General features: G+C 43.5%; 1 protein-coding gene across 24 annotated transcripts in view; it reads right to left on the minus strand.

Annotated features, from left to right (window-relative positions):
- nrxn3a (neurexin 3a) overlaps positions 1-17,426 on the minus strand; it is a 444,245-nt gene that overhangs the window by 331,955 nt on the left and 94,864 nt on the right. For all 24 annotated transcript variants that reach the window (XR_008752966.1, XR_008752968.1, XR_008752965.1 and 21 more), the window contains exons 6-7: positions 7,606-7,907; positions 4,681-4,842 (exon numbers count right to left, since the gene is read on the minus strand). Coding sequence is in view for 20 of the 24 variants with exons in the window: in XM_055863842.1 (XP_055719817.1) it covers positions 4,681-4,842; positions 7,606-7,907 (464 nt within the window). In the remaining 4 variants the exon portion in view is untranslated. The remainder of the gene's footprint in view (positions 1-4,680; positions 4,843-7,605; positions 7,908-17,426) is intronic.

The following is a 17,426-nucleotide window of genomic DNA, read 5'->3' on the forward strand; positions in this document are numbered from 1 at the left end:
TTTTTAGAAATGTTTGATAATTTATCAAAAATAAAAATAAAATATATATCCCATTTACATAAATATTCAGACCCTTTACTCAGTTCTTTGTTGAAGCACCTTTGGCAGTGAATATATTATCGAGTCTTCTTGGGTATGATGCTACAAGCTTGGCACACCTGTATTTGGAGAGTTCCTCCCATTCTTCTCTGCAGATCCTCTCAAGCTCTGTCAGGTTGGATGGGGAGCATCACTGCACAGCTATTTTCAGGTCTCTCCAGAGATGTTCGATTGGGTTCAAGTCCCGGCTCTGGCTGGGCCACTCAAGGACATTCAGAGACTTGTGTCTAGGGTTATTGTCCTGTTGGAAGGTGAACCTTCGCCCCAGTCTGTGGTCCTGAGCGCTCTGGAGTAGTTTTTCATCAAGGATCTCTCTGTACTTTGCTCCGTTCATCTTTGCCTCGATCCTCTCTCCCAGTCCCTGCCGCTGAAAAACATCCTCACAGCATGATGCTGCCACCCCCATGCTTCGCTGTAGGGATGGTGCCAGGTTTCCTCCAGATGTAACGCTTGGCATTCAGACCAAAGAGTTCAATCTTGATTCCATCGGATCAAAGAATATTGTTTTTCATGGTCTGAGAGTCTTTAGGTGGCTTTTGGAAAACCCAGAGTGGGCTGTCATGTGCCTTTTACTGAGGACAGGCTTCTGTCTGGCCACTGACATAAAGGTCTGATTGGTGGAGTGCTGCAATGATGGTTGTCCTTCCAAACTTCTTCCATTTAAGAATGATGGAGGCCACTGTGTTGTTGGGGACTTTCAATCCTCAACACAATGCTGTCGTCTCGGAGCTCTACGGACAATTCCTTCGACCTCATGGCTTGGTTTTTGCTCTGTCAACTGTGGGACCTTATATAGACAGGTGTGTGCCAATCAATTTGTAGAAACAGCTCAAGGATGATAAATTGAAACAAGATGCACCTGAGCTCAATTTCCAGTCTCATAGCAAAGGGTCTGAATACTTATGCAAATAAGGTATTTATGTTTTTATTTTCTAATAAATGTGCAAAGATTTCTCTACGTCATTGTAGATTGTTGAGGATTATTATAATTTTTTTAATCCATTTTAGAATAAGGCTGTAACGTAACGAAAGGTGGAACAAGTCAAGGGGTCTGAATACTTTGCGAAGGCATAGTATATTTACCAAATCTTTGTTCAGCCACGACTCAGAAACATAGGGTATTACAGTTCGTCAGATCACGTTCACAGGATAGTCTCGAACGGAGCTCATCCAGTTTATTCTCCAGCGATTGCACGCTTGCCAATAGAACGGAGTGTTGGGGTAATTTATCCACTCTGCGACATAGTCTCGTCAGGTATTCCCCTCGCCAGCCTCTATAGTGTTGGAGATTTGGGCTAATCAGCATGTATTTTGCCTCTGACTCATTGAAGTAGAAGTCCTCGTCCAAATTGAGGTTAGTGATAGCTGTTCTGATGTCCAGACACTCTTTTCAGTCAAAGGAAACGATGGCAGAAACATTATGGGCAGGAGCCCGTAATACGTCCCCTATTCTCTCCCGCGCCATGTTTGCGTGTGTGTGTGTGTCGTTGACCAATGTATTGAGAGGAGATGGAATGAAAGGAATAGGGACTAAATGCATTTTGATCAACATTGAGGGAACAATGACTTCCCTAGGACCAGTGAAAGTGTGTGTAAGTACATACGTGTGTATGCATGTATCATGGTTTTGGTGAGCTAGTGGCCCCAGTGATACAGTGGTGATTGGGTCAGTATGGGCAGACCTGCCCAGCATGGCACAGAGCAGGAAGTAGGGCAAGGGAGATTATATGGCTGCTACACATTTCTCCTGATCTCCTGGGTTACATGACGCTCTGATGGAGAGGTGGAGAGGAGGTGGCAGGGGGTGTGGGAACATGTGTCTGGGCAGGGGGTGAAAGTGTGTATTTTGTGTGTGTGTATGTGTGTGTGTGTGTGTACCAGTAGGGAACAGCTCCAGAGAGAGATACAGGACCACACTGCCACACTGCAGCAACCGTCTCCAGCCAAGCGCTAAAAGATGACATCACCAGCTCCAGGGAACTGTGTGTGTATGTGTGCTCAGAGGGCAACTGTGACACTGTTAAAAAAAATTGGCTTAATCAAAACATCTCTGAGCAGGAACAGACCCAATGGAACAAACAGACCGTTTTCAGACCGTCTCTTTGCTTCCTACTACCCTGTTAGATTTAAACCCAGCTGCATAGTCAACGAATCCCATCCTATCACTTCACCTGAGCCTCTGCATCCAGGCAACTGCTTGACGTCCGCGGCCGTAATCAAATGATTTACCAACAATTGAAAAACAAAATTAAATACGCCTGCAACAATTTGATGTCGGGTGAAAATGAATAACCACTGTGAATTGGATCAGATGGCTCCCAGAAGATACTGAAAGCTCTGATCTCTCCCTTCTTCAAAACCAGATGGGCTTTATTGAATTTACTCCTGATTTCATAGGATCCACAGAGCATAATACACATGGCAAGATACTCTCTTTACAAGTAACCTATGATATTCAACACATTTTAGCGAACCCACAGTACCGTAGTAGCGGTTCCCAAACGTTCAACCCAAGCTTGAACAGTAACCCACTGGACCGTTTGGTCCTAACCAACCATTTTTGAGACACTGGTGTAAAGCACAGACTCACATACTGCACTGATTGTAAGTGGCTCTGGATAAGAGCTTCTACCAAATGACTCACATTCAAATGTGACAGTTGTGATATGTGGTTGTCTCACCTAGCCATCTTAAGATGAATGCACTAACTGTAAGTCACTCTGGATAAGAGCGTCTGCTAAATGACTAAAATGTTCAAGTGGAACTGACAGCGTTTTAGCAACATGAAATTAAAATCGTTCAAATCCACACCCAGGAAGACTTTTTAGATCTTTACATTTCATGACAAGCGAGCACTTAGATATGGTAATTTTCAAGTTTTCATAAATTCATTGAATGTTTGGGATTGGCGTATAGTCAGTCATTTGTGAACAAATAAAACATCTGTCTTGTCCAGGACCAGAGTTTACGCAGACCGGTGCACCCTAACCAATCAGAGCTACAGTAGACCTACATGCAAATTAGCCATTTGCCACACGGGCCTGCCATCACTCACCTTGAACTGGACTGTGTGTTTACAGGCAGCAGCAACAGTTAGATCATTAGAACGCATTCGCCAAAAGCCCCAAAATACACCTGAATGGATTTCTCCTCTTACATTTTGAAGTGTCACAGTCCTATTGATCAAACAACCATAAAAAGGTAGACTATCTCTCCCTCATTTGCCTATGCACATCAACAACAAGATCAACAAATAATGCTAGCCAGAGCGAGATAAGCTAAAATCTAACTAGGGAAAATTAGATAAACCTGTTAAGCTAGTTGGCTGTCAAAATTGCATTGAAACAATGGGGAATAGTAGCCTGCTCATCCTTCTGCAGCTTGCCTGTTTTTGGAACTTGCCTTCCTGCCAGCCAATTTGATCGATGCCAAATAAATTTGATTGACAACCAGTGCTTGACTTGGACTGACATAGGTCCCAGTACTCATTTTTGGCGCTGGTACTGTTTATATTTAGGTGCAGGAGCTCCACAATACTTTTGAGCTAATATTCTATAGAGGTGCAGGAGCTCAAGTAGTAGAACATTTGAGGTGCCGGTACTTAGCTCCAGTGAGCTCCTGCCCAAGTCATGCACTGTTGACAACTAACAGATAGGCTAACTGTGGATAACAGTCATTCAAGTTCAGCATAGGCAGCTAGCTTGCAAAGCAATTCACGTTTCTTGCTAGCTAACCAACTCTGGAGCTATGTCACAGTGAAAAACCAGGTTATTGGTCAACTCCCTGACCAAAGCACTTCTCCCTCGATTGCTCGGTTTCCATTTAAGAATGATGGCCTCTGTTTTCTTGGGGACCTTCAATGCTGCAGAAATATTTTGGTACCCAGATCTATGCCTCGACACAATCCTTTCTCTGAGTTCTACGGACAATTCCTTTGACCTCATGGCTTGGTTTTTGCTCGGACATGCACTGTCAACTGTGGGACCTTATATGGACAGGTGTGTGCCTTTCCAAATCATGTCCAATCAATTGAATTTACCACAGGTGGGCTCCAATCAAGCTGTAAAAACATCTCAACGATGAGCAATGTAAACAGGATGCACCTGAGCTCAATTTCGAGCCTCATAGCAAAGGGTCTGAGTACTTATGTAAATAACAAATTTCGTTTTTTTTTATTTTAATACATTTGCAAACATTTCTAAAAACCCGTTTTTGCTTTGTCATTATGAGGTATTGTGTGTAGATTGATAAGGACAATTTTTTATTTAATCCATTTTAGAATAAGGCTGTAACGTAACAAAATGTGGAAAAAGTCAAGGGGTCTAAATACTTCCTGAATGCACTGTATAGTAATCATGCTTTGAACTGCATCCATCTATTCTGACAACAATGCCTTTCTGTAAGTTAGGACATTTTGAGTCAAATAAAACCTATTTTTAAAACCTCTTATAAAGTTTGTTTTAAAGCAAAAACTGGGAATTTGATGTTTTTTTTTACTGATATTTGTTTCATATCTGCAAAAGTTGTTAAAACCCTGCAAGTTCCACTTGAATGTAAATGTACATATCGCAGCAGTGTCACCTCTTTGAGGCAGCCCATGAAGTTGTTGCTGACAGGAGACCCAGGCAGGTCGGCAGTACTGGGGCTTCCACCCACGTAGAAGAAGTCATCGGATCCCAGCATGGTGTAGTCCTCCTGGGTATACCCCGTGGTCGTCAGGATACCGTCAACTGATATCGTCACCTAGACAACGGGAAGAACCAGGAAGGAGAAAGTCCACTCATGACCATCTTGGGTTTGGGGGAGAAAGGAGGGTATGGGGGTCAGGGTGTAGGCAGAGGTTTATGCTTAGGTTAATCTAACAGGGACTAGGTTTTTGTCTCGATATTGTGTCTTAGTAATGCTCGCTAGTGTAATGGCTTCAAGTGTTTGGCCCAGTCCCAAAACCTGGACCATGTCATTGAATTCCTCTGTGTTTCTGTCATGTACGTCAACTCTTACGCTCAACCAGGGCAGATAAAGAAAATATGTCAGTGGGAATATTTTCTTTAACTTTGATGCAAGTTAGTAAATGAGATTTCATTGGGGATTTGGCATTTGGTTAGATTTGAAGGGTTAGTAGGATGCCAACAACGCCAAGGATAAATTGATTGTGCTTGTTTAAGTTTGAGTTGATATCTGGATAGTGGAGGCATTGACAAGCATGCGAAAAAGGGATGTGTTGCTAATTCTACATATGAACAAGCCATGAGTATCATAGCCATGTTGTAGTTAGTTATTTTCTTAACAACAAGATGAGTTGAGTGAATGGGGTGCTAATACAAAACAAGGTCTATCCTCTAAGTCAGCTGGATGGAACATGCCAAAGCCCAATCACGACACAATCAGACCACACCAAAAGCCATGAGAGGGGGGGGGGGGGTTTCAAGGGAGGTGTAGCATCAGAATCGCCACTTCTATAAACATTCACCACACACAAATGACAGTGTGAATGGCAGGTGAGTTAAGTGTTAGTTAGGCAGGTTATTGGGAAAGCAACGGATGAGGATAGTGTGAGATCGAAGGGAAGGATTGAGAAGTTTAGGCATGCCATGCGCCACTGTGTACTGGAAACAACTGTCAGAGCTCCCATTGGTGAACTTGTGGGTTTTCTTTCCTCTTTTTTTGTAGTTGTAGTTGTGGAAAGCTTCTGGCAGTTTGGTCGACAGTCATCGGCCAACACATAGGGAATGCAAAGGAGGTTTTAGTCAAACAGTAAGCCCTAAAGAAAGACTTGATTTGGAGGGCTTTGGGATAGGGAGGAAGAAGTTGTAGAAAGGAAAGCAGAAGAGGAGAGAAGCTCATGTGAGAAAAAGAAAGATGAACGATAGAAACAAATCGTGAACGATGGAGGGAGGGAGAGAATCCAATGTAAAGAAAGCCAAGAAATACCAACCCCATTTCCACATTTTTTTGACAATGGTGTCTAGAATGAAGAGTCAAAGAAAAAGGAAGAGGGGAAGGAAAGGAAGGAGCACACGGCAAACCCCAAAAAAAGGAAAATTGGAATGATATCTACCAGACAATGGAGTTTGTTTACCATAGCGTGTCCAATGCCTGATTGCTTTGAGGAAAAGGGGGAAGAAAGGAAATTAAATAGTGAACAGAGGGGCTGTTAATAAAAAATTAAATTAAATAAATGAATAAACAATGATGAAGAGTTAAGGTGTTGTTAGTACAATAGCTGGTTAGCCAACAGTTAGTAGGACAATGACTCATTCCATGAGTGGTTAGTTGTGATTTTCTACAAAAGCTTGTTCTCAGGGAAAAGAGAGAGAGAGAGAGGGTGATTGAGAGAGAGAAATAATTAAGAAAATAAATAGAGAGAGAAAGTGGGTAAAAGAGAAAAAGGGAAATATTTTATGGCATATAGCTCAATTTGAAATCCGGAGAATTCCATAGGTAGAGGGATGAACCTTGAGTTGACCTTGATGAAGTGATGACATAGCATACATACTTACATAGAATATCAACCTGGTTTAGATTCCAAAGAGCTGCTTGACTTTCCCATGAGATAATGCTCCTTTAGAAGAAACACCCTTACCAGATTGCGTAATTAGCTGTATGGAATATAACTAGCTACATTTCATACAGCACCTTCACAAAGCATCTATTTCAGCTTTGAGCTTTCTCCTAAACTGAGTAGAGATCAGATTAAAAACACTACTATAGTAGTAATATGAAAACGTTTCCAATGAAATGTCAGAGACAACATTTGGCATTATTGTATTTGACAAAAAATATAAATATAATTTGTAATATATTATTAGAACTTAAGGAAAACCATTACTACAATCCCTTACATAGTTGAAATCCTAGTCTATATTTTGCCCCCTTGCCTTGAGCCAGAACCCTCCCTCCAACTCTCACTGAGGATGTGGAAGGGAACAGGACCGTGACTATTAGAATATTTCGTAATGTGGGTTTGTGGGCGATTTTACAGCTAGACAGAGATCAGTCTGGGGTAAACAGGAGTCGTCGTGGTTGGCTGGAGCTTCTCCCTGCCAGCACCCACGATAAGACGTGAAGGAGGGAGAGGGGAGAGGGGAGAGAGAGTGCGAGAGCGAGGATTGTAGGGCTGGACCGAAGAAACAATGGACCGGAAATTGGTGTTCTTGGAATTCAGAAAATATGGAGAAAATGAATACGGGAAAGTAGGTAAAAGTAGGCATGAAATATACCATGTCTTTAGGAAATAGTAAATCAATGGGGTTAAAAATAGAGACAGTCTTGAAAAAAGTAAATATTCTTGTGAACCAAAAAAACTAAAAGAACAGGAGAATGTATAACGTAATAAAAAATATTTGGGAACTGTCGGATCTATTTAAGACGAACAAAATATATGGGTCTTCCACCTATCCTACAGTATCAGTTGACCTGAATGTCCTGAATATATTTGCATGTTTGTACACGTTATGTGTTAGCACCACAGTGCTGTCCTCTCTCACCCTCCCTAGCCACAATTACCTGTCTCAGGTTGCGCGTGACCTTGACGTCGTGCCAGGTGTTGTCGTTGAACTTCCCGTTGACGGGCTCCACGATGGCCTCGAAGGCCCCTGACCCCAGGTTGATGACCAGGCTCACCGCCCCATCCTTCAGGGCCAGGTTGACGTAGTCGGCCGACTTCCCCGTGTGGAGGATCAGGCCGTTGCGCTGCCACGTCTTGAAGGAGAGTGTGATCTCGTCGCTGCTGCTCTGGATGGGGTTCTGGGACAGGTCGTAGCAGAAGTACTCGGAGCCGCGGAACGTGGCCACGTTCTCCTCCCGTGCTGCAATGGAACAGACAGCAGAGAACAGGTGTTAGAACCCAATGATAAAGATAAACCAAAGAGAAAAAGGAGAGAGAGGTTAGAACCTAATATAGACTCTCCAGATACCTAGGACATTTAACGATGTACTCAAGACACAATAAAAGCACCACCAGCACACACTTAGTGAGGTACATGAAAAAGGACCATCACAGACACCAATAACACTGAGGAGATATGGGATAGACCGGGTTTCAGGGCAGTGTGACCATCAAATATAATTGGAGAGTGTCATGCACAGCTATTGTCAAACATCATCAGAAGCCTAATCTCACCACTTGAATTGGTATTTCTTATGAAATGGCAGGTCTGTTATGCTTTGAATTCGATAAAAGGTAGGAGAGGAGAGAGAGAGAGAGAGAGAGAGAGAAAAAAGTGAGAATGTGTGTGTGAGAGAGAGAGAGACTAGAGGAGAGGAGAGAAGGTATCACTGCCTTTGCAGCTGAGAGAAAAAGAAAGCGAGAGGGAAAGACAGAGGACAGAGAGAGATTGAGACAAAAGAAAAGAGAAACAGGACAGGACAGAGTGAAGGGAGTGAAATGCGGTGACAAAGACAGAGGACAGAGAAAGAAAGAACGAAACAAAAGAAAAGAGAGAGAGTGAAAGGCTAGCGAGAATTAAAGAAATAGGGTGGGGAGGAGGGAAGAGAAGGGATGGGGGGGGGGGGGGGGGGAGTGCAGTCGAGCACTTATCTGTGAGATCATCTTCAATTAGCTCTCTGTCTGCTAAGTGAAGTGAAGCTGGGGAGTGTGTGGGTTTAGCCAAGGCCAGGCGGAATTTATCAGAGCCAGCCAGTGCTTGCTGTCTCCAGCTCTGGGCTACAACATGTGCTCTGCATACTCAATAAGGCCCCGGTCGACACAAAATGGCTTCCGTCTTTCATCCTCTGAATACAGCGGCTACAGTGTCTTCAGGCCTCATTTCCTCAAAAGGAATCCATTCCACAGTGAAAATGGCACTTTCACCTATGCATTATGTGTGCGGTCTGGTAATGTGAAGGCATAGCTCAGGTCCAGAGCTGATCGGGCAGGTCCGGGAGAGCGTCATTTGACCTCACAATAGGTTAACGATCAGGTTGAGCCAGAGTGAACCTTTACACGTACCTTAAGCACACGTTCCTGTATTAATTAGACCTGGTGAAAATATACCGCGCTTGACTAAGCTTGAAGTTTTGGGACCGTCCACCGGTTCTATTGTCCTAGGCAAACTAAAACAAATGCACCTCAAGTCTTCAAAAGTATTTGATGAATGCATTTACCAGGCGTCTGATGTACATATTGGATGCTCTAACCATCCGGCCTCCTACGAACGTTTAGGCAGGGATGTTGACAGAGAAAAGCCACAGCATCCTGAGTTACAGTAGCATTCCTCCAGCTGTTATTCGGCAGCGACCTCTTCCAGTGCTCATCTTAATTCACAGAGTAAACACACCACTGTGTTAGACATGGCACTTTGGCACACCGATTCGGCAACCAAACAATAAACAACACTCGTTATTAAATGTACTCTCCTCGAGGCTACATCCATTATCTTGTGATGGGTGCAGCGGCACCCTAGTCTGGGGGGAAAAAGGCTGTTTGCACTTGCAATTCAAAATCATGTGGAAACATACAGTTGCACAAGTTGGTTCAAAGCTAATATATCAGCGGTGCACCTGACTTAACCAATCACAAACGGATTAGCCAAGCAAACACTACCCACAACCCCCCCCCCCCCCCCCCCCCCCCCATCTTATCTCCAGGTCGGCCAGGCAACCTGACATCACAGATACCACCGCACCTCCTAACGCCTCTCCTGATAGGCTCCTGTGATCAATGGTTAATTAACGCAAGTGTTGTTTTAACTAAAGACTGGGCCAGACCAGATGTTAGAGCTCATCCATTACCTCCATACTGCTCAATATTTAATGAGCAGAGCAGGGGGAAACCACCCTGAGCTAAGAGGCTGTCTCCACTACTGAGAGGTAGGGAAGGGGACAGAAAGACAGGGGAGACAGGGATACCAGCTTGGGTAATACACACTGGAGGGAGATAAAGTCTGGGTTTATGTGAGACACAGTCTGGGATTATGTGAGGGAGGGAGGTGAGTTGGAACATAGTCTGGGTTTATGTGAGGGAGGGAGGTGAGTTGGAACATAGTCTGGGGTTATGTGAGGGAGGGAGGTGAGTTGGAACATAGTCTGGGCTTATGTGAGGGAGGGAGGTGAGTTGGAACATAGTCTGGGCTTATGTGAGGGAGGGAGGTGTGCTGTACTGTAGAGATACATACTAGTACAGGGGGTACATTGCAGAATGTATTCGGACTAGGGAACACACTTTGATTTGGTTGGAAGAGGGAGATTAATGCGGAACGAATACAAAACGTGTTTTAACGAGAGTGCATACATAACGAGAGGCCGTATCATCTCATGTTAGCTGTATGAGAGAGGAGGGACAAAGATATACCAGTCAGTCTGTAATAGAAAAAACCCACCACAGATCAGATGACATCCGCTCAGTTCAAAGAAAGTTTAGTTTAACTTTCAGAGTATCCGTTCTTCTCCCCCAGGCTTAGTGGAATGACCTCTCTCTAACTCAAACACCACCCCCCCCCCCCCCCCCCCCCCCAGGCACCCCACCACCTCATACCACCTCCCTCCCTGTCTCCCATCCACCCTCCGTGGCCCACTGCTGGCTAAACAAGCTTTGTCTGTGTGCATGGGTAATGAAGCCATGGTGACCACAGAGCTTTGCCCATAGGAGCTGACTGACTGACTGACTGACTGACTGATAGTGACTGACTGATAGTGACTGACTGACTGACTGACTGACTGACTGACTGACTGGCAAATTAAGAGGTAGGGCTAAAACTATTAAGCATCAACTATCCAAGCTAGCTTTGGACCAATATTGTAATTTGACGTTTCAGTTCATATCCAATCAACATGCAGTGCATTCGGAAAGTACTCAGACCCCTTGACTTTTTACACATTTTGTTACGTTACAGCCCTATTCTAAAAAAAATAATACAAATTATCCTCAGCAATCTACACACAATACAACATAATGACAAGGCAAAAACTGTTTTTATACATTTTTGCAAATGTATAAACAATAAAAACAGAAATACCTTATTTACATAAGTATTCAGACCTTTTGCTATGAGACTCGAAAAACTTTAGCTCAGGTGCATCCTGCTTCCATCGATCATCCTTGAGATGTTTCTACAACTTGATAGCAGTCCATCTGTGGTAAATTCAATTGATTGGACATGATCTGGAAAGGCTCACACCTGTCTATAAAAGCCCACACAGTTCACAGTGCATGTCAAAAACCAAACCATGAGGTCAAAGGAATTGTCCTTCCGTAGAGTTCCAAGACAGGATTATGTCAAGGCACAGATCTGAGGAAGGGTACCAAAACATTTACACAGCATTGAAGGTCCCCAAGACCACCGTGGCCTCTCATTCTTACATGGAAGAAGTTTGGAACCACCAAGACTCTTCATAGAACTGGTTGCCCAGCCGAACTTCTTGGTCTTGGAGGTGACCAAGAACCCGATGGTCACTTTGACAGAGTTCACTCTGTGGAGATGGGAGAACCTTTCAGAAGGACAGCCATCACGGAAGCCACTCCTCAGTAAAATGCGCATGACAGCCCGCTTGGAGTTTGCCAAAAAGCACCTAAAGTCTCTTGACCATGAGAAACAAGATTCTCTGGTCTGATGATACCAAGATTGAACTCTTTGGCTTGAATGCCAAGCGTCACGTCTGGAGGAAACCTGGCACCATCCCTACGGTGAAGCATGGTGGTGGCAGCATCATGCTGTGGGGATGTTTTTCAGCGGCAGGGACTGGGAGAGAGGATCGAGGCAAAGATGAACGGTGTTTTCAGTGGCAGGAACTGTGAGATGAGTCAGGATCCAGGAAAAGACGAACGGCGCAAAGTACAGAGAGATCCTTGATTAAAACCTGCTCCAGAGCACTCAGGACCTCAGACTGGGGGCGAAGGTTCACCTTCCAACAGGACAACGACCCTGAGCACACAGCCAAGACAATGCAGGAGTGGCTTCAGGACAAGTCTCTGAATGTCCTTGAGTGGCCCAGCCAGAGCCCAGACTTGAACCCAATCTAACATCTCTGGAGAGACCTGAAAATAGCTGTGCAGCAACGCTCCCCATCCAACCCGACAGAGATTGAGAGGATCTGAAGAGAAAAATGGGAGAAACTCCCCAAATACAGGTGTGCCAAGCTTGTAGCGTCCTACCCAAGAAGACTCGATGCTGTAATCGCTGGCAAAGGTGCCCCAACAAACGACTAAGCAAAGGGTCTGAATACTTATGTAAATGTGATATATTTTAAATAAATTATCAAAAATGACAAAAAAAACGTTTTAGAACAAATGTGGAAAAAGTCAAGGGGTCTGAATACTTTCCAAAGGCACTGTAGATACAAACACATGTATAGTTTGTGAGCGAGGAGGGTATTTAACATTCCAAGATGGCGCAAGACCAGTAGGCTACACAGGAAGGACGCACTGAAGCCAAAATGCACCAGCAAGATAGAGATCGGGCTAGACAACCCCTGGGTTTTTATAGCTGTAACAAGTGTCCTGAAATATGGACTTAAGGAGTAGGCCAAGAATATCTTCATAAGTAATATATATGGAGTGGATGGACTTTATGGTGCAGTAATGATTTTAACAGTCTCCATAAGCCTTTCCTATATAACTCTAAGGGGGATGGATGAGACTGGATGAGCCCTGGCAAGGGGTCATACGAAAAAGTGTCTGAGAAGAAGAAACGGCAGAAGAAAGAAGTTATGGCTCCACTATATCTTGTCTGTTTGAGGGGAGAGAACTGCACCGCCACCTGGTTGGTAACGCTTCTCAAAATGTCTCCTCAACTTTGCTTTAACTTAAATCCTAATTGATTTAACTTATTGATCGGTCGGGGAGTTCTCTGGGATGGATTCCCAAGTCTAAAACAGCTGATGGAACTAAACCCAGTCTGTCTGTAGCCTAAAACCAGACAGGTCGACTCTTGACCCTCAAACACTGGATTTCTGCACAGTAATTTAAAACCTCAAGAGTGTGTCTAGAAGGGTCTACTGACTAAAATGACAGCCCACCACGGACTGAGATAAATGACTACAATAGCCCTGATTAATTAATAATATGGATTGTTTTAAATAAAACATTAATGAAATGACTGGCTTCAGTGACACCGCAGTAATGGTTTTAGTTAAAAAGTGAATCTGTGATGAATAAGTCATTGCCCATAAATAATCTAGACACAAAATGATTTATGATAAATTCACTGAATATTTCCCCTGGATTAAGGCTCTTTGGTCAGAGCAGTAGCTATAAATCAGAGTTTAGAGCATCCACTTTGTGCTCTTCTGTATCTATCTTCCTCTATCTTGCTGGTGAACTCATGGCTAGGGGAGAGTGTCTGATTTAATGCACTGAGGAGCTTCAGCGAAGTAATATCCTAGATCAGCATCTCTCTCCAATGACTCTCTCCTCTTCTTCCTTTCTATCCCTCTGCTCTCGCTCCCTCTCTCTTTCTGTGCACATTCTCGAGTCTAGGGCCCTGCTGCATTTCTCGTTCTGCTCCAGTGACTCGCTCCTCCCTTTTGCACGTTTCAGCAGGTGCTATTAGCTCTCCCTCCACCTCGTTTTCTACCTTTCTCTGCCTCTCTACCTTTCCCTACCTATTCCCCATACTTCCTTCTCTCATCACATCTCCCTTTTCCACTACATTTTCCTGTTCCCTGCATTCCTCCCTTTCCTTCGTCAAGGTCTCTTGTGAAAAAGAGATTGTATCTCAATGAGACTAGCCTGGATAAATACAATTTTCCCCTCTACCTTTTCACTCTCCCATGATCTCTTTCCCTCTCTCACAGCCTCCCCCCCTTCTTTTTCTTGCCTCTCTGTAATACCAGGTGGACAGCTTGTGTGAAATTAACCTGGGGTTCCCTGCGAGAACAGCAGAAAACACAGGGGATCATTTCTCCATGCATTAGCATAATTGACAGACACATGCGCAAACACATGCACACACACACACTGACACAGAAATACACCCTCACATGAAGGTATAGGTTACACAATTTCTCTCTGTTCTCCCTCATACTGTATAACACATCAAGAGACTTCACTGACCATAAGTGGCCTCATTGCGGGTGTGTGTGTGTGTGTGTGTGTGTGTGTGTGTGTGTGTGTGTGTGTGTGTGTGTGTGTGTGTGTGTGTGTGTGTGTGTGTGTGTGTGTGTGTGTGTGTGTGTGTGTGTGTGTGTGTGTGTGTGTGTGTGTCTTCTTTTGCTCTTTATATCTTTCGAATTTGAATTCCAAGAAATATTATGGAAAAATAATGGTTCAACAAAATGTTGTTGTTTCCTTCAACTGTAAGTACCGTTTAAAGGGATAGTTCACCCAAATTACAAAATTAATGGTTTCCCCGGTTAGGTTTCATTTACCTGGCCACTGTTAAAAATTCCGACTTTTGTGGCACAATCCAATGCAAGTCAATGTTATCCATATATTAGGATTTTGGTGCTTTATCTCCAAACCATCGATAAGTAACTTCATTGAGTTGGAAACATTTTTTTTTATACTTTGGGATGATTTGGACATGAAGCGTGAAAATGCCTCCTATTCTCTCCATTCCTCTCTACCTGTATAAACTAGTCCTAAAAACCTTTTCTCTCCAGGAAAGCTGCAGATTGTTAATTAAGAGGAGCGTATTTAATTGACAATGAGCGATTTCATTCAGAAAAAAAAAAAGCTAGACAAAAATTCACAGGGTCTTCGTTTGAGCCGGATGTGCAGTTTAATTATTGTAATTCGAAAAAAGGTTAGAGGAAAAGACAACGGAGCTGTACTTGTGGTGTGAATGGAGGGATTTTTTTATAACAAACCCAGGAGCTGTGTATCAAAACAGTGTGGTGGGGAATCGTGAGATAACGTTGGCGCGAGCACACAAACGTAGTATTATAAAATACACCCACACACACAAAATGCAACACGCATGCACAGAAACACACACCCCACACATTTTTGTCGGAGGCGTTATCAGCAGGGTGGACCTGGCCAGAGACCAGGCGAAAGCGTTGAGGAATTCCAGGGTTGACCATCTGTTGGCCTTACTCAACACAGTGACACACAGAGACAGAGACGAGCAGCATGCCTAGGACTGGGCCCAGGGCAGGTCCATTCATATTCAACAAAACAAACCCACTACAACACTCCACTTTCTCTCTCCCTCTCCCTCTCTCACACACTCTCTGCCTCACCTGACAAGGACACCTTACATGGAAACAGATTGCTTAGCAAATGGGGAATTATTCATACGAGCTCGGTAATTGTTAATCGGAATAAAAGTGTTATTCACAGAGGGCTGAAAATAAATGACATAACATGCAGGATAGAGAGGAACAGAGGGAAAGATAGAATGAGAGCGAGAGAGAGAGGCGGGGGGAGGAAAACGGGGGAGGATGAGAGAGGGATAGAAAAAAGAGGAAAGAGAGAAGCTGATTGAGATATTTCCCTTTACAATCATGTGTAATGCCAATTCTCGACTCCCTCCCTACCAGTGGTGTATCAAATCAAGGCGTTCGCCCACGCTACCACAACATGCAGAAGTAATACGGGGAAAATATGAGGCATTCAAACTCAAAATGGTGTCTTTCTTTCTCCCATCCACATTAAGCTCCACTATGTCAGTATGGGCCACTTTGTTGCAAAAAGACAAGAAGACATGACAATCTGGGGAAGAGTACAGCCTCTCGAAGAAACAACGAGGATGTGGATTATCCATTTACGGCCCTCTCACTCCATCCCGCCCTCTGAAAATTGTTATTCCATTTCGTGGAAGCTGCGGGTGACTGTTTAAAGCCGTCTCTCCCGCCATCCACTGGAAGCAATTTCATACCCAGCTAATTTGAATTTGATAGCTCTTTTTGATCTCTGGGCATTAGCTATATTTCATGAATTCTCTCATCTTTTCAATTACAGGTAACGTTAGGGCTGAGGTGCAGAGTGAGAGAGTGAGAGAGTGAGAGTGTGAGAGTGTGATAGTGTGAGGGTGTGAAAGAGTGAGAGTGAGAGAGAGAGAGAGTGTGAGAGAGAGAGAGAGAGAGAGAGTGGGTGAGTGAGAGAGAGAGAGAGAGAAACAGTGGCGTGTACAGGGGGTGACCAGGGCCACATAGGTCGTCTCTGAATATGTAGATCGTTTTGACCAAGATGCACACCGACCGACAGACTCACTGGAGAAAGAATCCAAGCGAACGAAACAGCACCCCATCTGTCTTAGTATGTGTAGTCCATGTATCTGATGCTGTCTGGCCCAAAAATAATATAACATGTCATACTATTTTTGGCCAGACAGCATCAGATACATGGACTACAGATATTAAGACAGAAGGGCGTTGTTTGCCTGGCTCGGATGCTTTCTCCAGTGAAATACCGTAAAACTTAAATGAATAGCCAGGCATTTATTTGCTTAAATCACTGAACCCAACAGGCGCTTATTAGAGACAGGCGTCCATTTCCTTAATGCGCACAGCTTTTGCTCATTTGCATAGTTAATCGTTTAATTCCAGCATTTGAATACATTTCTTAATTTCCTGCACTAATGTGTTATTATTTACACACTGTTTCACGTTTCTCTTGTCTTAGTATGCCTCAAATTTTTTTTTTTTTTACTTTTCCTGACATAATAATTATGTCTCCTCTTTGACTGTGCATTTTTGGCAGTTCTTACTTTCACAACTAGAGGGCGATCAGACTATTTTCTAGGGGTCTCTACTCCCGAAGTTGTTGACTGTTTTTGTGCTTGCCAGTTAGCTTGCAGTTCTCAGCTGTTAGCAGCCAATGGCTAGCAGTTCTCAGCTGTTAGCAGCCAATGGCTAGCAGTTCTCAGCTGTTAGCAGCCAATTTTTATTTTATTTTATTTATTTCACCTTTATTTAACCAGGTAGGCTAGTTGAGAACAAGTTCTCATTTGCAACTGCGACCTGGCCAAGATAAAGCATAGCAGTGTGAACAGACAACAACACAGAGTTACACATGGAGTAAACAATAAACAAGTCAATAACATGGTAGGAAAAAAAGAATCTATATACAATGTGTGCAAAAGGCATGAGGTAGGCAATAAATCGAATAATTACAATTTAGCAGATTAACACTGGAGTGATAAATCATCAGATGATCATGTGCAAGAAGAGATACTGGTGTGCAAAAGAGCAGAAAAGTAAATAAATAAAAGCAGTATGGGGGTGAGGTAGGTAAATTGGGTGGGTAGTTTACAGATGGACTATGTACAGCAATGGCTAGCAGTTCTCAGCTGTTAGCAGCCAATGGCTAGCTGTTTCTTAGTGGTGATAAAAACGGATGATTGCCATCATTTTTTGAGTCATACACTAAATGATTCAATGTAAAAAATTAAAAATTAAAAATTAAGCCTTGTAAATAATTCAGTGTAATTCATGGTAACCTCACC

Source organism: Salvelinus fontinalis, chromosome 15 (genome assembly GCF_029448725.1).
Source record: "Salvelinus fontinalis isolate EN_2023a chromosome 15, ASM2944872v1, whole genome shotgun sequence".
NCBI classification, from domain to species: Eukaryota; Metazoa; Chordata; class Actinopteri; order Salmoniformes; family Salmonidae; genus Salvelinus; species Salvelinus fontinalis.